The sequence below is a fragment of the Phoxinus phoxinus genome, assembly GCF_949152265.1.
Source record: "Phoxinus phoxinus genome assembly, chromosome: 22".
Classification (NCBI taxonomy): domain Eukaryota; kingdom Metazoa; phylum Chordata; class Actinopteri; order Cypriniformes; family Leuciscidae; genus Phoxinus; species Phoxinus phoxinus.
Genome location: NC_136897.1, coordinates 631,220 through 655,000, shown reverse-complemented (window position 1 = coordinate 655,000; position 23,781 = coordinate 631,220). Strand labels below are relative to the sequence as shown.

General features: G+C 37.6%; 1 protein-coding gene across 2 annotated transcripts in view; it reads right to left on the bottom strand.

Annotated features, from left to right (window-relative positions):
• The window catches only part of nckap1l (NCK associated protein 1 like), an 83,125-nt gene that overhangs the window by 3,951 nt on the left and 55,393 nt on the right, over nucleotides 1–23,781 (bottom strand). For both annotated transcript variants that reach the window (XR_013795889.1, XM_079597512.1), the window contains exons 21-26: nucleotides 14,141–14,359; nucleotides 12,160–12,290; nucleotides 7,941–8,038; nucleotides 7,758–7,851; nucleotides 5,200–5,282; nucleotides 4,991–5,071 (exon numbers count right to left, since the gene is read on the bottom strand). Coding sequence is in view for 1 of the 2 variants with exons in the window: in XM_079597512.1 (XP_079453638.1) it covers nucleotides 4,991–5,071; nucleotides 5,200–5,282; nucleotides 7,758–7,851; nucleotides 7,941–8,038; nucleotides 12,160–12,290; nucleotides 14,141–14,359 (706 nt within the window). In the remaining variant the exon portion in view is untranslated. The remainder of the gene's footprint in view (nucleotides 1–4,990; nucleotides 5,072–5,199; nucleotides 5,283–7,757; nucleotides 7,852–7,940; nucleotides 8,039–12,159; nucleotides 12,291–14,140; nucleotides 14,360–23,781) is intronic.

The window sequence follows — 23,781 nt, the reverse complement described above, 5'->3', positions numbered from 1 at the left end:
ATGAAATGATTACAGATTATAACCAAGATGTGCTGTGTCTGTCTAACACTCGATGGCTGCTCTGTTAAGTCCTCGTCATCGACGAAACGAATCTTTCATTTGAAAGTCATGTGTCTAGTATCTGTAAAACCGCATTTTTCCATCTTAAAAATATATCTAAATTACGCCATATGCTCTCATTGACAAATGCGGAACATTTAGTTGATGCGTTCATGAGCTCAAGGCTAGATTACTGTAATGCTCTACTGGGTGGTTGCCCTGCACGCTTAACAAACAAACTACAGCTAGTTCAAAACGCAGCAGCTCGAGTTCTTACCAGAACCAGGAAGTATGACCATATTAGCCCCGTTCTGTCAACACTGCATTGGCTGCCTATTAAACATCGTATACATTTTAAAATATTGCTGATCACTTACAAAGCACTAAATGGTTTAGCTCCGCAGTACTTGAGCGAGCTCTTAACGCATTATAGTCCTTCACGTCTACTGCCATCTCAAAACTCCGGCCAGTTAATAATACCTAGAATATCAGAATCTAATGTAATGTTAGTTAATAGTAGTTACTAGAATGTTAATAGTGCATTACTCATTTGTTCCTGTGTAGTTCTTCATTAATGAAGGAACAGTTTTATAAAGTGTTACCCTCTTCCCAACAGACAGACAAGTGAACTGATGAGGCAGTCATTGAATAATTGAATGATTTAGTAATTGAGTGATGGAATGATTGAAGGATTGAATGACTGAATGATTGACGTGATTGAGTGACTGAGTGATTGAGTGACTGAGTGATGGAATGATTGAAGGATTGAATGACTGAATGATTGACGTGATTGAGTGACTGAGTGATTGAGTGACTGAGTGATTGAGTGATTTAATGATTGAGTGATTTAATAATTGAATGATTGAATGATTGGGTGATTTATTGATTGAATTATTGAATAATTGAATGATTGAATGACTGAATGATTGAGTGATTGAGTGAGTGATTGAATGACTGAATGATTGAATGAATGATTGAGTGATTGAGTGAGTGAGTGAGTGAGTGATTGAGTGAGTGATTGAATGACTGAATGATTGAATGATTAAATGACTGAATGATTGAGTGATTGAATAATTGAATGACTGAATTATTGAGTGATTGAATGATTGAATGATTGAATGATTGAATGATTGAATGACTGAAAGATTGAATGACTGAGTGATTGAATGATTGAATGACTGAATTATTGAGTGATTGAATGATTGATTTATTGAGTGATTGAATGATTGAATGACTGAGTGATTGAATGATTGAATGACTGAATTATTGAGTGATTGAGTGATTGAATGACTGAGTGATTGAGTGATTGAGTGATTGAGTGATTGAGTGATTGAGTGATTGAGTGACTGAGTGATTGAATGATTGAATAATTGAGTGAGTGAGTGAGTGAGTGATTGAGTGAGTGATTGAGTGATTGAGTGAGTGATTGAGTGACTGAGTGATTGAGTGACTGAGTGATTGAATGATTGAATAATTGAGTGAGTGAGTGAGTGAGTGAGTGATTGAGTGATTGAATGATTGAGTGATTGAGTGAGTGAGTGATTGAGTGATTGAATTATTTAATGATTGAGTGATTTAATAATTGAATGATTGAATAATTAATTGAGTTATTGAATGATTGAGTGATTGAAGGATTGAAGGATTGAATAATTGAATGACTGAATTATTGAGTGATTGAAGGATTGAAGGATTGAATTATTGAATGACTGAATTATTGAGTGATTGAATGATTGATTTATTGAGTGATTGAATGATTGAATGATTGAATGACTGAGTGATTGAATAATTGAATGATTGAATGACTGAATTATTGAGTGATTGAGTGATTGAATGACTGAGTGATTGAGTGATTGAGTGATTGAGTGATTGAGTGATTGAGTGATTGAGTGATTGAGTGATTGAGTGACTGAGTGACTGAGTGATTGAATGATTGAATGATTGAATAATTGAGTGAGTGAGTGAGTGATTGAGTGATTGAGTGAGTGATTGAGTGATTGAGTGATTGAGTGATTGAGTGACTGAGTGATTGAATGATTGAATAATTGAGTGAGTGAGTGAGTGAGTGAGTGAGTGAGTGAGTGATTGAGTGATTGAATGATTGAGTGATTGAGTGAGTGAGTGATTGAGTGATTGAATTATTTAATGATTGAGTGATTTAATAATTGAATGATTGAATAATTAATTGAGTGATTGAATGACTGAATGATTGAGTTATTGAATGATTGAGTGATTGAAGGATTGAAGGATTGAATAATTGAATGACTGAATTATTGAGTGATTGAAGGATTGAAGGATTGAATTATTTAATTATTGAGTGATTGAGTGATTTAATAATTGAATGATTGAATAATTGAGTGATTGAATGACTGAATGATTGAGTTATTGAATGATTGAGTGATTGGATAATTGAATGACTGAATTATTGAGTGATTGAATGATTGAGTGATTGAATGACTGAATGATTGAATGATTGAATGATTGAGTGATTGAGTGATTGAGTGATTGAGTGATTGAATGACTGAATGATTGAATGATTGAATGATTGAGTGATTGAATGATTGAATGATTGAGTGATTGAATGATTGAGTGATTGAGTGATTTAATAATTGAATGATTGAATTATTGAGTAATCGAATGACTGACTGAATGATTGAGTGATTGGGTGATTGAAGGATGGAATGACTGAGTGATTGGATAATTAGATAATTGAATGACTGAATGATTGAGTGAGTGATTGAGTGATTTAATAATTGAATGATTGAATAATTGAGTGATTGAATGACTGAATTATTGAGTGATTGAAGGATTGAAGGATTGAATGACTGAGTGATTAGATAATTGAATAACTGAATGACTGAATTGAGTGATTGAGTGATTGAGTGATTGAATGACTAAATGATTGAAGGATTGAATTACTGAGTGATTAAATTATTGAATAATGAAATGATTGAATAATTGAGTAATTAAATGATTGGATGATTGAATGACTGACTGAATGATTGAGTGATTGAATGATTGGAGGATTGAATGGCTGAATGATTGAAGGATTGAATGATTGAGTGATTGAGTGATTGAGTGATTGAGTGATTGAATGATTGAGTGATTGAATGATTGAAGGATTGAAGGATTGAATGACTGAGTGATTGAATAATGGAATGATTGAATAATTGAGTGATTGAGTGATTGAATGACTGAATAATTGAGTGATTGAATAATTGAGTGATTGAATAATTTAATAATTGAATGACTGAATTATTGAATGATTGAATGATTGAATGACTGAATTATTGAGTGATTGAATGATTGAATGAATGACTGAATGATTAAATGACTGAGTGATTGAGTGATTAAATGACTGAGTGATTGAATGATTGAATAATAAATGATTGAATAATTGAGTGATTGAATTACTGAATGATTGAGTGACTGAGTGATTGAATGACTGAATGATTGAATGATTGAATGATTGAATGACTGAATGATTGAGTGACTGAGTGATTGAATGACTGAATGATTGAATGATTGAATGATTGAATGACTGAATGATTGAGTGATTGATTGAATGATTGAATGATTGAATGACTGAATGATTGAATGATTGAGTGATTGAATGGTTGACTGAGTGATTGAATGATTGAATGATTGAATGATTGAATAATTGAATAATTGAGTGATTGAATGACTGAATGATTGAGTGATTGAGTGATTGAGTGATTGAATGATTGAATGATTGAATGATTGAATAATTTAATAATTGAATGACTGAATTATTGAATGACTGAATTATTGAGTGATTGAATGATTGAATGAATGACTGAATGATTAAATGACTGAGTGATTGAGTGATTAAATGACTGAGTGATTGAATGATTGAATAATAAATGATTGAATAATTGATTGATTGAATTACTGAATGATTGAATAATTGAGTGATTGAATTACTGAATGATTGAGTGACTGAGTGATTGAATGACTGAATGATTGAATGATTGAATGACTGAATGATTGAGTGGTTGATTGAATGATTGAATGACTGAATGATTGAATGATTGAGTGATTGAATGGTTGACTGAGTGATTGAATGATTGAATGATTGAATAATTGAATAATTGAGTGATTGAATGACTGAATGATTGAGTGATTGAGTGATTGAATGACTGAATGGTTGAGTGAATGAGTGATTGAATGATTGAATGATTGAATGATTGAGTGATTGAATGATTGAATGATTGAGTGATTGAATAATTGAGTGATTGAATGATTGAATGACTGAATGATTGAATGATTGAATGATTGAATGATTGAGTGATTGAATGGTTGACTGAGTGATTGATTGAATGATTGAATGATTGAATGATTGAATGATTGAATAATTGAGTGATTGAGTGATTGAGTGATTGAGTGATTGAATGACTGAATGGTTGAGTGAATGAGTGATTGAATGACTGAATGGTTGAGTGATTGAGTGATTGAATGACTGAATGGTTGAGTGAATGAGTGATTGAAAGACTGAATGATTGAATGATTGAGTGATTGAATGGTTGACTGAGTGATTGAATAATTGAGTGATTGAGTGATTGAGTGATTGAATGACTGAATGATTGAAGGATTGATTGACAGTGATTGAATAATTAAATAATTGAATGACTGAATTATTGAGTGATTGAGTGATTGAATGATTGAATGAATAATTGAGTGATTGAATGATTGAATTATTGACTGAATTATTGAGTGATTGAATGAGTGAATGACTGAGTGATTGAGTGACTGAATGAGTGAATGATTGAGTGATTGAGCGATTGAATGATTGGATTATTATTGAATGATTGAATGATTGAATAATTGAGTGACTGAATGATTGAGTGATTGAATGATTGAATGACTGAATGATTTAGTGACTGAATGACTGAATGACTGAATGATTGAATGATTGAGTGATTGAATGATTGACCTTGATGTCGAGCTCGGGCTGAATAAAGTCCTTCAGACATTTGATGGGACTCATGATAAACGGACAGTGTCTGCCCATGATCTACAGATGGAAATGACCCGTACAGTGATGTTATAGCAGTATATTACGTCATGCATTTATTATTATCCATGCACTATAAGATCTGACGAATACAGGTATAATATTAATGAACATGAACAGCTTCTCACCTCGGCGAGAGCGTCTTGGACCATGGACCGAAACGACAGAATCACCCCAATAATGGTCACTCTCTTCAACACATTCTCACAGCCTGGTGGAAAATATCAGATAAATCAGTGTTTCATTACAGTAAGAAGACACAAGAGAAGAGTTATGGAGTTATTGGAGAAGTGGATAGAATTGGTTCATTTTAACTTTTGACATGAAATAGAGATTCATCACATCTATTTTCCAAATGCATCTCAATAAGTGTACTGTGAACAATTTGTTGTTTTGTGAACAAATTTTATTTTGACCCTTGATACTTTTTAATCAAGATATCCTAACTGGATCTTCTGGTGATACGACTTCACCTTGTGTAAACGTGTAAATGTTACCCATTAAAATAACACTACTACACAGTTTTAGCCATGGGTAATAATGTAATAACTATAATAGAGAGAAATTGGTTATTTGTGTGACCCATGCTTTTTAGTTTTACTAAGAGTGTTTTATGATTTATTTATATGTAACAATAAAGTAGCTATGATTGATTTTGAAAGGAATGATATTGGAAAGTGTCCAAAACTGCAGACAACTATGTGAGTACACTATGTGAGTACACTATGAGTAAACTATGTGAGTACACTATGTGAGTACACTATGAGTAAACTATGTGAGTAAACTATGTGAGTACACTATGAGAGTACACTATGAGTAAACTATGTGAGTAAACTATGTGAGTACACTATGAGTAAACTATGTGAGTAAACTATGAGTAAACTATGTGAGTAAACTATGTGAGTAAACTATGTGAGTAAACTATGAGTAAACTATGTGAGTAAACTATGTGAGTAAACTATGAGTAAACTATGCGAGTACACTATGTGAGTACACTATGAGTAAACTATGTGAGTAAACTATGCGAGTACACTATGTGAGTACACTATGAGTAAACTATGTGAGTACACTATGAGTAAACTATGTGAGTACACTATGAGTACACTATGTGAGTACACTATGAGTAAACTATGTGAGTACACTATGTGAGTACACTATGAGTACACTATAAGTAAACTATGTGAGTAAACTATGAGTAAACTATGTGAGTAAACTATGTGAGTACACTATGTGAGTACACTATGAGTAAACTATGTGAGTACACTATGAGTAAACTATGTGAGTACACTATGTGAGTACACTATGAGTACACTATGTGAGTACACTATGAGTAAACTATGTGAGTACACTATAAGTAAACTATGTGAGTAAACTATGAGTAAACTATGTGAGTAAACTATGTGAGTAAACTATGAGTAAACTATGTGAGTAAACTATGTGAGTAAACTATGTGAGTACACTATGAGTAAACTATGTGAGTACACTATGAGTAAACTATGTGAGTACACTATGTGAGTACACTATGAGTACACTATGTGAGTACACTATGAGTAAACTATGTGAGTACACTATAAGTAAACTATGTGAGTACACTATGAGTAAACTATGTGAGTAAATTATGTGAGTAAACTATGTGAGTACACTATGAGTAAACTATGTGAGTAAACTATGTGAGTAAACTATGAGTAAACTATGTGAGTACACTATGTGAGTACACTATGTGAGTACACTATGTGAGTAAACTATGTGAGTAAACTATGAGTAAACTATGTGAGTACACTATGAGTAAACTATGTGAGTAAACTATGTGAGTACACTATGTGAGTACACTATGTGAGCAAACTATGTGAGTACACTATGTGAGTAAACTATGTGAGTAAACTATGTGAGTACACTATGAGTAAACTATGTGAGTAAACTATGTGAGTACACTATGTGAGTACACTATGTGAGTACACTATGTGAGTACACTATAAGTAAACTATGTGAGTACACTATGTGAGTACACTATGAGTAAACTATGTGAGTAAACTATGTGAGTACACTATGTGAGTACACTATGTGAGTACACTATGTGAGTAAACTATGTGAGTACACTATAAGTAAACTATGTGAGTACACTATGTGAGTACACTATGTGAGTACACTATGTGAGTAAACTATGTGAGTACACTATGAGTAAACTATGTGAGTAAACTATGTGAGTAAACTATGAGTAAACTATGTGAGTACACTATGAGTAAACTATGTGAGTAAACTATGTGAGTACACTATGTGAGTACACTATGTGAGTACACTATGTGAGTAAACTATGAGTAAACTATGTGAGTAAACTATGAGTAAACTATGTGAGTACACTATGAGTAAACTATGTGAGTAAACTATGTGAGTAAACTATGTGAGTACACTATGTGAGTAAACTATGTGAGTACACTATGTGAGTACACTATGTGAGTATACTATGTGAGTACACTATGTGAGTACACTATGTGAGTAAACTATGTGAGTAAACTATGAGTAAACTATGTGAGTACACTATGTGAGTAAACTATGAGTAAACTATGTGAGTAAACTATGTGAGTAAACTATGTGAGTACACTATGTGAGTAAACTATGTGAGTACACTATGTGAGTATACTATGTGAGTACACTATGTGAGGATTTAAGCTGTAATGGAGATTTGTACCTGTCAGCTTCTTCTGAAGGTCAATCATTGCCTCGGGTTTCTCAAAGTTAGCTCTCATTTGCACCAGGACATCCATGTTGTCACTTACAAGTTTCTTAAAAAAGAAAACATAATTTATTTCAATCATATATACACTGTATGACTGTAAATCAGCCATGTTTGTGCTTTAGAAAGACGTCATACCTTCAGTTCTCCAACCTGGGATATGATGTGCCACATGAGGTTCTCATTTAAAAACTTCATTCCATACGGGCCAATCAGTTCAGCCAACGATCGCAAACCTACAGACAAATATGTGTGTAATAAACATCAAACCAGCGTTTAACACCATTTCAGACAGAGGAGTATTATTGTATAAAATCAGAACCCGGATCAGAAATATTTCCTTGAATAAAATATTTTTATTATGCGAGTTTAATATATTTGTATTATTGTTCTATCATTACAATTATCTGAGAGTTTAGCATGGTACTGGATATGACAATATTAATGCATTTGGTTGTGACAGAATAGATTTGCAACACTTATTGCTGCTGATTATTGCTGCTGATTATTATTACTACTGATGGTGATTATTGCTGCTGATTATTATTGCTGATGATGATTATTACTGCTGATGATGATGATTATTGCTGCTGATGATGATTATTGCTGCTAATGATTATTATTTCTGCTGATGATGATTATTGCTGCTAATGATTATTGCTGCTAATGATTATTGCTGCTAATGATTATTGCTGCTGCTGCTGATTATTGCTGCTGATGATGATGATTATTGCTGCTGCTGATGATGAGTATTGCTGCTGATGATTATTGCTGCTGCTGCTGATGATTATTGCTGCTGATGATGATTATTGCTGCTGATGATGATTATTGCTGCTGCTGATGATGATTATTGCTGCTGCTGCTGATGATTATTGCTGCTGCTGATGATTATTGCTGCTGATGATGATTATTGCTGCTGATGATGATGATTATTGCTGCTGATGATTATTGCTGCTGATGATGATTATTGCTGCTAATGATTATTGCTGCTGCTGATGATGATTATTGCTGCTGATGATTATTGCTGCTGATTATTATTGCTGCTGATTATTATTGCTGCTGATTATTATTGCTGATGATTATTATTGCTGCTGATTATTATTGCTGCTGATTATTATTGCTGATGATTATTATTGCTGCTGCTGATGATTGCTGCTGATGATTATTGCTGCTGATGATTATTATTGCTGCTGATTATAAATGCTACTGATGATGATGATGATTGCTGCTGATGATTATTGCTGCTGATGATTATTGCTGCTGATTATTACTACTGATGATGATTGATGAAGATTATTGCTGCTGAAGATTATTGCTGCTGATAATTATTGCTGCTCATGATTATTGCTGCTGATTATTACTACTGATGATGATTATTGGTGCTGATTATTATAACTACCAATGATGATTATTGCTGCTGATGATTATTGCTGCTGATGATTATTACTACCGATGATGATTATTGCTGCTGCTGCTGATTGTTGCTGCTGATTATTACTACTGATTATGATTATTGCTGCTGATGATTATTACAACTGATGATGATTATTGCTGCTGATTATTATTGCTGCTGATGATTAATACTACTGATGATGATTATTGCTGCTGCTGCTGATTATTGCTGCTGATTATTATTACTACTGATGATGATTATTGCTGCTGCTGATTATTGCTGCTGATTATTACTACCGATGATGATTATTGCTGCTGCTGCTGATTATTGCTGCTGATTATGATTACTACTGATGATGATTATTGCTGCTGCTGGTGATTATTACTACTGATTATTACTACTGATGATGATTATTGCTGCTGATGATGATTATTACTACTGATGATGATTATTGCTGCTGATGATGATTATTACTACTGATGATGATTATTGCTGCTGCTGATTATTGCTGCTGATTATTATTACTACCGATGATGATTATTGCTGCTGATGATGATTATTACTACTGATGATGATTATTGCTGCTGCTGATTATTGCTGCTGATTATTATTACTACCGATGATGATTATTGCTGCTGATGATTATAGCTGCTGCTGCTGATTATTGCTGCTGATTATTATTGCTGCTGATGATTAATACTACTGATGATTATTATTGCTGCTGCTGCTGATTATTGCTGCTGATTATTATTACTACTGATGATGATTATTGCTGCTGATGATGATTATTACTACTGATGATGATTATTGCTACTGCTGCTGATTATTGCTGCTGATTATTAATACTACTGATGATGATTATTGCTGCTGATGATGATTATTACTACTGATGATGATTATTGCTGCTGCTGATGATTATTGCTGCTGATTATTACTACTGATGATGATTATTGCTGCTGATGATGATTATTACTACTGATGATTGATTATTACTGCTGATGATGATTATTACTACTGATGATGATTATTGCTGCTGATTATTACTACTGATGATGATTATTGCTGCTGATGATGATTAATACTACTGATGATGATTATAACTGCTGATGATGATTATTACTACTGATGATGATTATTGCTGCTGCTGATGATTATTGCTGCTGATTATTATTACAACTGATGATGATTATTACTGCTGATGATGATTATTACTACTGATGATGATTATTGCTGCTGCTGATGATTATTACTACCGATGATGATTATTGCTGCTGATGATTGTTATTGCTGCTGATTATTACTACTGCTGATGATTCTTGCTGCTGATTATCATTACTACTGATGATGATTATTGCTGCTGCTGCTGATTAATACTACTGATGATGATTATAACTGCTGATGATGATTATTACTACTGATGATGATTATTGCTGCTGCTGATGATTATTGCTGCTGATTATTATTACAACTGATGATGATTATTACTGCTGATGATGATTATTACTACTGATGATGATTATTGCTGCTGCTGATGATTATTACTACCGATGATGATTATTGCTGCTGATGATTATTATTGCTGCTGATTATTACTACTGCTGATGATTCTTGCTGCTGATTATCATTACTACTGATGATGATTATTGCTGCTGATGATTATTGCTGCTGATTATCATTACTACTGATGATGATTATTGCTGCTGATTATCATTACTACTGATGATGATTATTGCTGCTGATGATTATTGCTGCTGATTATCATTACTACTGATGATGATTATTGCTGCTGATGATTATTGCTGCTGATTATCATTACTACTGATGATGATTATTGCTGCTGCTGATTATTGCTGCTGATTATTATTACTACTGATGATGATTATTGCTGCTGATTATTATTACTAATGATGATGATTATTGCTGCTGATGATTATTGCTGCTGATTATCATTACTACTGATGATGATTATTGCTGCTGATGATTATTGCTGCTGATTATCATTACTACTGATGATGATTATTGCTGCTGATGATTATTGCTGCTGATTATCATTACTACTGATGATGATTATTGCTGCTGCTGATTATTGCTGCTGATTATTATTACTACTGATGATGATTATTGCTGCTGATTATTATTACTAATGATGATGATTATTGCTGCTGATGATTATTGCTGCTGATTATCATTACTACTGATGATGATTATTGCTGCTGATGATTATTGCTGCTGATTATCATTACTACTGATGATGATATTGCTGCTGATTATTATTACTAATGATGATGATTATTGCTGATGATGATTATTGCTGCTGATTATTACTATTGATGATTATGATTGCTGATTATTACTGCTACTGATGCACCATCTAGAGTTTCATGACAAAACTTTGTATGTTATGTTACTGTTGCTATTATTAACCCTTCACACAATGTATAGCTACTAGCTAGTGTTTGACTGTTGCAATCATTGTGGCTGCGTTATTTCTCCTGCCTCAGGATCTAAATCAGGGTTAAACATCTATGGCTCTATCACAGCGCTTGCCATCTTGAGTATCAAAACACACGACATGCTTTAAAAGAGGATGTGGTGCGATGAAGTTAGCCAATCACAGCAGTGAGTGTTGATGACGTTAGCCAATCACAGCAGTGAGTGTTGATGACGTTAGCCAATCACAGCAGTGAGTGTTTACTTCCATTACTGCAAGAGGTAATGCTCTTCGAAAATGAGTGTTTGAAAATGAAGATGAAAATAATATTTGTTACAAATATTGGACCTTTTTCATAAACTACAACCTTGAGAAACATAATATAATATGTGAAACTGCATTGCATGTCCCCTTTAAGGATGCATGTCTGAAAATGGAGTTGAAGGGGTATACAGATGCAGTGGCTATTGAAAAATGTCAAATAAACTATATAGCCTGAATATATAGCTGAAATGTGTTAATTTTCATCTTACCACCGATGTCCGAGTATTCCTCAGCACGAAAGCTCTGCTCGTTCTCCGTGTTCTGGTTGAGGAAGCACTGTATGGTTGGACAGTGGACTATGAGAGCGCTGCTGGCCTGACGCAAGAGACCCTCCAGATACCTGACCACAGGACACCAGCAACACATTTACACACATTACCCAGTTTAAACCAGAAACCATTTAAACCACAAATCGGATATTCAGAACAACAGCACTACTGTATGTGTTCAATGGGTCACTCATAAAAGCAGCCAGTCGTTCCATTCCTGAATATATCCGCAGTGTTGGGGAAGTTTTTGCATTTCACTGTTTTTATTCATTTTGAGGAATACTGAATTTGTGCAAGTGAGAGGAGTAAATGCTCATATGTATAGAACTACAATATTCACACACTGCGCACACAAAGCCTATTACGGTAAGGTCAGAATTGTGATATAAAGTCGCAATTGTGATATTAAGTCAGAATTGTGATATAAAGTCAGAATAATTGTGATATAAAGTCAGAATTGTGATATAAAGTCAGAATTGTGATATAAAGTCGCAATTCTGATATAAAGTCACAATTCTGATATAAAGTCAGAATTGTGATATAAAGTCAGAATTGTGATATAAAGTCGCAATTGTGATACAAAGTCAGAATTGTGATATAAAGTCGCAATTGTGATATAAAGTCAGAATTGTGATATAAAGTCAGAATTGTGATATAAAGTCGCAATTGTGATATAAAGTCGCAATTGTGATATAAAGTCAGAATTGTGATATAAAGTCAGAATTGTGATATAAAGTCAGAATTCTGATATAAAGTCGCAATTGTGATATAAAGTCAGAATTGTGATATAAAGTCAGAATTCTGATATAAAGTTGCAATTCTGATATAAAGTCGCAATTGTGATATAAAGTCAGAATTGTGATATAAAGTCGCAATTGTGATATAAAGTCAGAATTCTGATATAAAGTCGCAATTGTGATATAAAGTCAGAATTGTGATATAAAGTCAGAATTCTGATATTAAGTCGCAATTGTGATATAAAGTCAGAATTGTGATATAAAGTCGCAATTGTGATATAAAGTCAGAATTGTGATATAAAGTCAGAATTGTGATATAAAGTCGCAATTGTGATATAAAGTCAGAATTGTGATATAAAGTCAGAATTGTGATATAAAGTCGCAATTGTGATATAAAGTCAGAATTCTGATATAAAGTCGCAATTGTGATATAAAGTCAGAATTGTGATATAAAGTCGCAATGGTGATATAAAGTCAGAATTGTGATATAAAGTCAGAATTGTGATATAAAGTCGCAATTGTGATATAAAGTCAGAATTGTGATATAAAGTCAGAACTGTGATATAAAGTCGCAATTGTGATATAAAGTCAGAATTGTGATATAAAGTCAGAACTGTGATATAAAGTCGCAATTGTGATATAAAGTCGCAATTGTGATATAAAGTCAGAATTCTGATATAAAGTCGCAATTGTGATATAAAGTCAGAATTCTGATATAAAGTCGCAATTGTGATATAAAGTCGCAATTGTGATATAAAGTCAGAATTGTGATATAAATTCGCAATTGTGATATAAAGTCAGAACTGTGATATAAAGTCGCAATTGTGATATAAAGTCGCAATTGTGATATAAAGTCAGAATTGTGATATAAATTCGCAATTGTGTTATAAAGTCAGAATTCTGATATAAAGTCAGAATTGTGATATAAAGTCGCAATTGTGTTATAAATCCAGATATGATTCAGGAAATATGATTTTATGAAAAGTGGCACTTGGCCAAAGTTTGCGAAACGCTGCTGTGACCTCATTCTCATCTAGGCTTTGATCATTCCTGGTGTAATGGTTAGTAAGCGACTCTTAACCAGCGGCTGTGAAGTCTACGGGCTACACAGGGGACATTCTGCAGCACAGCCGGAGCTTTGAGGCACCGGCCCCGGAAGCGGATGAAACTTCATGAGGTCTTACCAGTTAGTGTAGAGAGTTGTGATGGTCTGGGCCCCGTACGAGTCGAGCGGTTGAGTCTGCTGCAGCAGGACACTCTTCACCAGCCGGGCCACGTCGATGTTGATGTAGCAGTTGAGGCACTGGAGACTCGACACGTACGCTTGAATGCCAGCCAGCAGGTCAGACGGCCGGGCGATCTCGTGCGTGCTCTGGTTATAGCCCGCCATCTGCACGATTACCCTGTAAAGCTCTATTTGTTAGATCGAGGCAAACAGTGCTCTACGTGATTTATTAAACTCAGGCCTTTTTTACTAAATGCTTTTTCATCTATATATTTACAGTTGTGAACGCTCTCAAACAAAGCCTTTAAAGGAATATTCCGGTTTGAGAACTTTACTTGTGGCGTAAAGTTGATTACCGCAAAAATTCAATAAATAAAAAGTCCAGATTACAATGAGCATGTAATGTAAGTGAAAGAAATGTTGAAGCTGTAAACGTTAAAATAATCTGCTTTAAAAGTATAACCATAAGACATAGAAAATATCCCAGTGAACAAAAATATGTTCTAAGAGCGTTTCACTGGCATTCCCATTGAGTTATAAAATGTGTATTTCTGAACACTCAAAAAGTCCAGTTTTTTAAATGCTTAAACATTTTTATTTCTAGGATATCATTCTTCAACCATTATGGGAACGTTACGTTTTTAATGTTCTCTGAACTAGTAGTAACATTGGTTTCCGCAAATTTAAAAGACTAAATTCAATGACTTCTGCAGTCTCAAAATGATTCACCCCTTCACGGGAAGCATCTTCAGCTCTCAGTAGAACCGCTTTTGCTGCAGACGAGATGAATAATCAACAGCAGCTTCTGTTTCTGAGCCGTTCCTCGTGAGCAATGGCCTCCAGTTCAGGAATATTCTTGGGTTTGCAACCGCCTTCTTCAGATCCCACCAGAGATTGTCTGGGGCTCGAGTCAGGAGACTGTGATGCCACTGTGTCTCCAGGACTTCTTCTGCAACCAAGCCTGTGGAGTTTGAGGAATGCTCGGGATCGTTGTCCGGATGAAGGTCCAGCTCCAGCTTCCTCACTGACGGCGTGATGTTTCTCCCAGGATCTCCTGAGACTTCAGTGGATCATCTCTCCTCACTCACGCTGCAGGTCTCCAGAGCCGGAGGATATAGATCAGCCGCAGAGCATCACGAGCTCCACACGCTGAACTGAAGACGGAGCTCTTCACAGCTCATTCCTCCTCCTCAGGACACACCGCTGATCCAGAGGGACGAGAAGATCCAGTCCTGCTTCATCGCTCCACAGAACAGAATCCCAAAACGTCTGTGGCTTATTTATTGCCAGTTCAGATATGTCATGTGTTCTAGCTCAAGCACACCTGGTGCAACTAATGAAGCCCTTGATGAGTGAGACAACACCTGTTCTGCAGATCTGTGCTGTTCTGAGGGATTCTACTCAGGGGGTGAGTCATTTAGAGAATGCAGAAGTCATTTAAAAAAAAAAATAATAAATTGCAAAAACTTTTTTTTGAAAAAAAAAAAATCCGCTTCCTAGCCTTTTCTGTTTAACATCTAATTTTACATTTTTATAGCCATGATGCCCAAAACCCTAAACCAAATATACAGATTAAACAACACACAATTTTACATAATTTAACATACAAATTATTTTAAAAACTTTTATAAAACTATAAGCCTCACGTCTGGATACATTGCTTGCGCTTCATGATAATCTTGATTTTCTTTGTTTAAATAAAGCGACGTAACCTGGGATATTCCTTTAAGACACAATGGGCCCTATTTTAACGCTCTGAAACGCAAGTAACTCTGTGGGCGGATCCCGGCGCTGTCGCTATTATAACGGCGGATCGCTATTATAACGGCGGATCGCTATTATAACGGCGGATTGCTATTATAACGGCGGATTGCTATTATAACGGCGGATCGCTATTATAACGGTGGATCGCTATTATAACGGTGGATTGCTATTATAACGGCGGATTGCTATTATAACGGTGGATTGCTAATATAACGGCGGATTGCTATTATAACGGCGGATCGCTATTATAACGGCGGATTGCTATTATAACGGCGGATTGCTAATATAACGGCGGATTGCTATTATAACGGCGGATCGCTATTATAACGGCGGATTGCTATTATAACGGCGGATCGCTATTATAACGGCGGATTGCTATTATAACGGCGGATCGCTATTATAACGGCGGATTGCTATTATAACGGCGGATTGCTATTATAACGGTGGATTGCTAATATAACGGCGGATTGCTATTCACGTCTGGATACATTGCTTGCGCTTCATGATAATCTTGATTTTCTTTGTTTAAATAAAGCGACGTAACCTGGGATATTCCTTTAAGACACAATGGGCCCTATTTTAACGCTCTGAAACGCAAGTAACTCTGTGGGCGGATCCCGGCGCTGTCGCTATTATAACGGCGGATCGCTATTATAACGGCGGATCGCTATTATAACGGCGGATCGCTATTATAACGGCGGATCACTATTATAACGGCGGATCGCTATTATAACGGCGGATCGCTATTATAACGGCGGATTGCTATTATAACGGCGGATTGCTATTATAACGGTGGATTGCTAATATAACGGTGGATTGCTATTATAACGGCGGATCGCTATTATAACGGCGGATCGCTATTATAACGGCGGATCGCTATTATAACGGCGGATTGCTATTATAACGGCGGATTGCTATTATAACGGCGGATCGCTATTATAACGGCGGATCGCTATTATAACGGCGGATCGCTATTATAATGGCGGATTGCTATTATAACGGCGGATCGCTATTATAACGGCGGATCGCTATTATAACGGCGGATTGCTATTATAACGGCGGATCGCTATTATAACGGCGGATCGCTATTATAACGGCGGATTGCTATTATAACGGCGGATTGCTATTATAACGGCGGATTGCTATTATAACGGCGGATCGCTATTATAACGGCGGATCGCTATTATAACGGCGGATCGCTATTATAACGGCGGATCGCTATTATAACGGCGGATTGCTATTATAACGGCGGATCGCTATTATAATGGCGGATTGCTATTATAACGGCGGATCGCTATTATAACGGTGGATCGCTATTATAACGGTGGATCGCTATTATAACGGCGGATCGCTATTATAACGGAGGATTGCTATTATAACGGCGGATCGCTATTATAACGGCGGATTGCTATTATAACGGCGGATTGCTATTATAACGGCGGATCGCTATTATAACGGCGGATCGCTATTATAACGGCGGATCGCTATTATAACGGCGGATTGCTATTATAACGGCGGATTGCTATTATAACGGCGGATCGCTATTATAACGGCGGATCGCTATTATAACGGCGGATCGCAATTATAACGGCGGATCGCTATTATAACGGCGGATCGCTATTATAACGGCGGATCGCTATTATAACGGCGGATTGCTATTATAACAGCGGATTGCTATTATAACGGCGGATTGCTATTATAACGGCGGATCGCTATTATAACGGCGGATCGCTATTATAACGGCGGATCGCTATTATAACGGCGGATTGCTATTATAACGGCGGATCGCTATTATAACGGCGGATCGCTATTATAACGGCGGATTGCTATTATAACAGCGGATTGCTATTATAACGGCGGATCGCTATTATAACAGCGGATTGCTATTATAACGGCGGATTGCTATTATAACGGCGGATTGCTATTATAACGGCGGATCGCTATTATAACGGCGGATTGCTATTATAACGGCGGATTGCTATTATAACGGTGGATTGCTAATATAACGGCGGATTGCTATTCACGTCTGGATACATTGCTTGCGCTTCATGATAATCTTGATTTTCTTTGTTTAAATAAAGCGACGTAACCTGGGATATTCCTTTAAGACACAATGGGCCCTATTTTAACGCTCTGAAACGCAAGTAACTCTGTGGGCGGATCCCGGCGCTGTCGCTATTATAACGGCGGATCGCTATTATAACGGCGGATCGCTATTATAACGGCGGATCGCTATTATAACGGCGGATCACTATTATAACGGCGGATCGCTATTATAACGGCGGATCGCTATTATAACGGCGGATTGCTATTATAACGGCGGATTGCTATTATAACGGTGGATTGCTAATATAACGGTGGATTGCTATTATAACGGCGGATCGCTATTATAACGGCGGATCGCTATTATAACGGCGGATCGCTATTATAACGGCGGATTGCTATTATAACGGCGGATTGCTATTATAACGGCGGATCGCTATTATAACGGCGGATCGCTATTATAACGGCGGATCGCTATTATAATGGCGGATTGCTATTATAACGGCGGATCGCTATTATAACGGCGGATCGCTATTATAACGGCGGATTGCTATTATAACGGCGGATCGCTATTATAACGGCGGATCGCTATTATAACGGCGGATTGCTATTATAACGGCGGATTGCTATTATAACGGCGGATTGCTATTATAACGGCGGATCGCTATTATAACGGCGGATTGCTATTATAACGGCGGATCGCTATTATAACGGCGGATCGCTATTATAACGGCGGATCGCTATTATAACGGCGGATCGCTATTATAACGGCGGATTGCTATTATAACGGCGGATTGCTATTATAACGGCGGATCGCTATTATAACGGCGGATCGCTATTATAACGGCGGATCGCAATTATAACGGCGGATTGCTATTATAACGGCGGATCGCTATTATAACGGCGGATCGCTATTATAACGGCGGATTGCTATTATAACGGCGGATCGCTATTATAACGGCGGATCGCTATTATAACGGCGGATTGCTATTATAACAGCGGATTGCTATTATAACGGCGGATCGCTATTATAACAGCGGATTGCTATTATAACGGCGGATCGCTATTATAACGGCGGATCGCTATTATAACGGCGGATCGCTATTATAACGGCGGATCGCTATTATAACGGCGGATCGCTATTATAACGGCGGATCGCTATTATAACGGCGGATTGCTATTATAACGGCGGATTGCTATTATAACGGCGGATCGCTATTATAACGGCGGATTGCTATTATAACGGCGGATCGCTATTATAACGGCGGATTGCTATTATAACGGCGGATTGCTATTATAACGGTGGATTGCTAATATAACGGCGGATTGCTATTCACGTCTGGATACATTGCTTGCGCTTCATGATAATCTTGATTTTCTTTGTTTAAATAAAGCGACGTAACCTGGGATATTCCTTTAAGACACAATGGGCCCTATTTTAACGCTCTGAAACGCAAGTAACTCTGTGGGCGGATCCCGGCGCTGTCGCTATTATAACGGCGGATCGCTATTATAACGGCGGATCGCTATTATAACGGCGGATTACTATTATAACGGCGGATCGCTATTATAACGGCGGATTGCTATTATAACGGCGGATTGCTATTATAACGGCGGATCGCTATTATAACGGCGGATTGCTATTATAACGGCGGATCGCTATTATAACGGCGGATTGCTATTATAACGGCGGATCGCTATTATAACGGCGGATCGCTATTATAACGGCGGATCGCTATTATAACGGCGGATTGCTATTATAACGGCGGATTGCTATTATAACGGCGGATTGCTATTATAACGGCGGATCGCTATTATAACGGCGGATTGCTATTATAACGGCGGATTGCTATTATAACGGCGGATCGCTATTATAACGGCGGATTGCTATTATAACGGTGGATTGCTAATATAACGGCGGATTGCTATTATAACGGCGGATCGCTATTATAACGGCGGATTGCTATTATAACGGTGGATTGCTAATATAACGGCGGATTGCTATTATAACGGCGGATCGCTATTATAACGGCGGATCGCTATTATAACGGCGGATCGCTATTATAACGGCGGATTGCTATTATAACGGCGGATCGCTATTATAACGGCGGATCGCTATTATAACGGCGGATCGCTATTATAATGGCGGATTGCTATTATAACGGCGGATCGCTATTATAACGGCGGATCGCTATTATAACGGCGGATTGCTATTATAACGGCGGATCGCTATTATAACGGCGGATCGCTATTATAACGGCGGATTGCTATTATAACGGCGGATTGCTATTATAACGGCGGATTGCTAATATAACGGCGGATTGCTATTATAACGGCGGATCGCTATTATAACGGCGGATCGCTATTATAACGGCGGATCGCTATTATAACGGCGGATCGCTATTATAACGGCGGATTGCTATTATAACGGCGGATCGCTATTATAATGGCGGATTGCTATTATAACGGCGGATCGCTATTATAACGGTGGATCGCTATTATAACGGTGGATCGCTATTATAACGGCGGATCGCTATTATAACGGAGGATTGCTATTATAACGGCGGATCGCTATTATAACGGCGGATTGCTATTATAACGGCGGATTGCTATTATAACGGCGGATCGCTATTATAACGGCGGATCGCTATTATAACGGCGGATCGCTATTATAACGGCGGATTGCTATTATAACGGCGGATTGCTATTATAACGGCGGATCGCTATTATAACGGCGGATCGCTATTATAACGGCGGATCGCAATTATAACGGCGGATCGCTATTATAACGGCGGATCGCTATTATAACGGCGGATCGCTATTATAACGGCGGATTGCTATTATAACAGCGGATTGCTATTATAACGGCGGATTGCTATTATAACGGCGGATCGCTATTATAACGGCGGATCGCTATTATAACGGCGGATCGCTATTATAACGGCGGATTGCTATTATAACGGCGGATCGCTATTATAACGGCGGATCGCTATTATAACGGCGGATTGCTATTATAACAGCGGATTGCTATTATAACGGCGGATCGCTATTATAACAGCGGATTGCTATTATAACGGCGGATTGCTATTATAACGGCGGATTGCTATTATAACGGCGGATCGCTATTATAACGGCGGATTGCTATTATAACGGCGGATTGCTATTATAACGGTGGATTGCTAATATAACGGCGGATTGCTATTCACGTCTGGATACATTGCTTGCGCTTCATGATAATCTTGATTTTCTTTGTTTAAATAAAGCGACGTAACCTGGGATATTCCTTTAAGACACAATGGGCCCTATTTTAACGCTCTGAAACGCAAGTAACTCTGTGGGCGGATCCCGGCGCTGTCGCTATTATAACGGCGGATCGCTATTATAACGGCGGATCGCTATTATAACGGCGGATCGCTATTATAACGGCGGATCACTATTATAACGGCGGATCGCTATTATAACGGCGGATCACTATTATAACGGCGGATCGCTATTATAACGGCGGATCACTATTATAACGGCGGATCGCTATTATAACGGCGGATCACTATTATAACGGCGGATCGCTATTATAACGGCGGATCGCTATTATAACGGCGGATTGCTATTATAACGGCGGATTGCTATTATAACGGTGGATTGCTAATATAACGGTGGATTGCTATTATAACGGCGGATCGCTATTATAACGGCGGATCGCTATTATAACGGCGGATCGCTATTATAACGGCGGATTGCTATTATAACGGCGGATTGCTATTATAACGGCGGATCGCTATTATAACGGCGGATCGCTATTATAACGGCGGATCGCTATTATAATGGCGGATTGCTATTATAACGGCGGATCGCTATTATAACGGCGGATCGCTATTATAACGGCGGATTGCTATTATAACGGCGGATCGCTATTATAACGGCGGATCGCTATTATAACGGCGGATTGCTATTATAACGGCGGATTGCTATTATAACGGCGGATTGCTATTATAACGGCGGATCGCTATTATAACGGCGGATTGCTATTATAACGGCGGATCGCTATTATAACGGCGGATCGCTATTATAACGGCGGATCGCTATTATAACGGCGGATCGCTATTATAACGGCGGATTGCTATTATAACGGCGGATTGCTATTATAACGGCGGATCGCTATTATAACGGCGGATCGCTATTATAACGGCGGATCGCAATTATAACGGCGGATTGCTATTATAACGGCGGATCGCTATTATAACGGCGGATCGCTATTATAACGGCGGATTGCTATTATAACGGCGGATCGCTATTATAACGGCGGATCGCTATTATAACGGCGGATTGCTATTATAACAGCGGATTGCTATTATAACGGCGGATCGCTATTATAACAGCGGATTGCTATTATAACGGCGGATTGCTATTATAACGGCGGATTGCTATTATAACGGCGGATCGCTATTATAACGGCGGATTGCTATTATAACGGCGGATTGCTATTATAACGGTGGATTGCTAATATAACGGCGGATTGCTATTCACGTCTGGATACATTGCTTGCGCTTCATGATAATCTTGATTTTCTTTGTTTAAATAAAGCGACGTAACCTGGGATATTCCTTTAAGACACAATGGGCCCTATTTTAACGCTCTGAAACGCAAGTAACTCTGTGGGCGGATCCCGGCGCTGTCGCTATTATAACGGCGGATCGCTATTATAACGGCGGATCGCTATTATAACGGCGGATTACTATTATAACGGCGGATCGCTATTATAACGGCGGATTGCTATTATAACGGCGGATTGCTATTATAACGGCGGATCGCTATTATAACGGCGGATTGCTATTATAACGGCGGATCGCTATTATAACGGCGGATTGCTATTATAACGGCGGATCGCTATTATAACGGCGGATCGCTATTATAACGGCGGATCGCTATTATAACGGCGGATTGCTATTATAACGGCGGATTGCTATTATAACGGCGGATTGCTATTATAACGGCGGATCGCTATTATAACGGCGGATTGCTATTATAACGGCGGATTGCTATTATAACGGCGGATCGCTATTATAACGGCGGATTGCTATTATAACGGTGGATTGCTAATATAACGGCGGATTGCTATTATAACGGCGGATCGCTATTATAACGGCGGATTGCTATTATAACGGTGGATTGCTAATATAACGGCGGATTGCTATTATAACGGCGGATCGCTATTATAACGGCGGATTGCTATTATAACGGTGGATTGCTATTATAACGGCGGATTGCTATTATAACGGCGGATCGCTATTATAACGGCGGATCGCTATTATAACGGCGGATTGCTATTATAACGGCGGATTGCTATTATAACGGTGGATTGCTAATATAACGGCGGATTGCTATTATAACGGCGGATCGCTATTATAACGGCGGATTGCTATTATAACGGCGGATCGCTATTATAACGGCGGATTGCTATTATAACGGCGGATCGCTATTATAACGGCGGATTGCTATTATAACGGCGGATTGCTATTATAACGGTGGATTGCTAATATAACGGCGGATTGCTATTCACGTCTGGATACATTGCTTGCGCTTCATGATAATCTTGATTTTCTTTGTTTAAATAAAGCGACGTAACCTGGGATATTCCTTTAAGACACAATGGGCCCTATTTTAACGCTCTGAAACGCAAGTAACTCTGTGGGCGGATCCCGGCGCTGTCGCTATTATAACGGCGGATCGCTATTATAACGGCGGATCGCTATTATAACGGCGGATCGCTATTATAACGGCGGATTACTATTATAA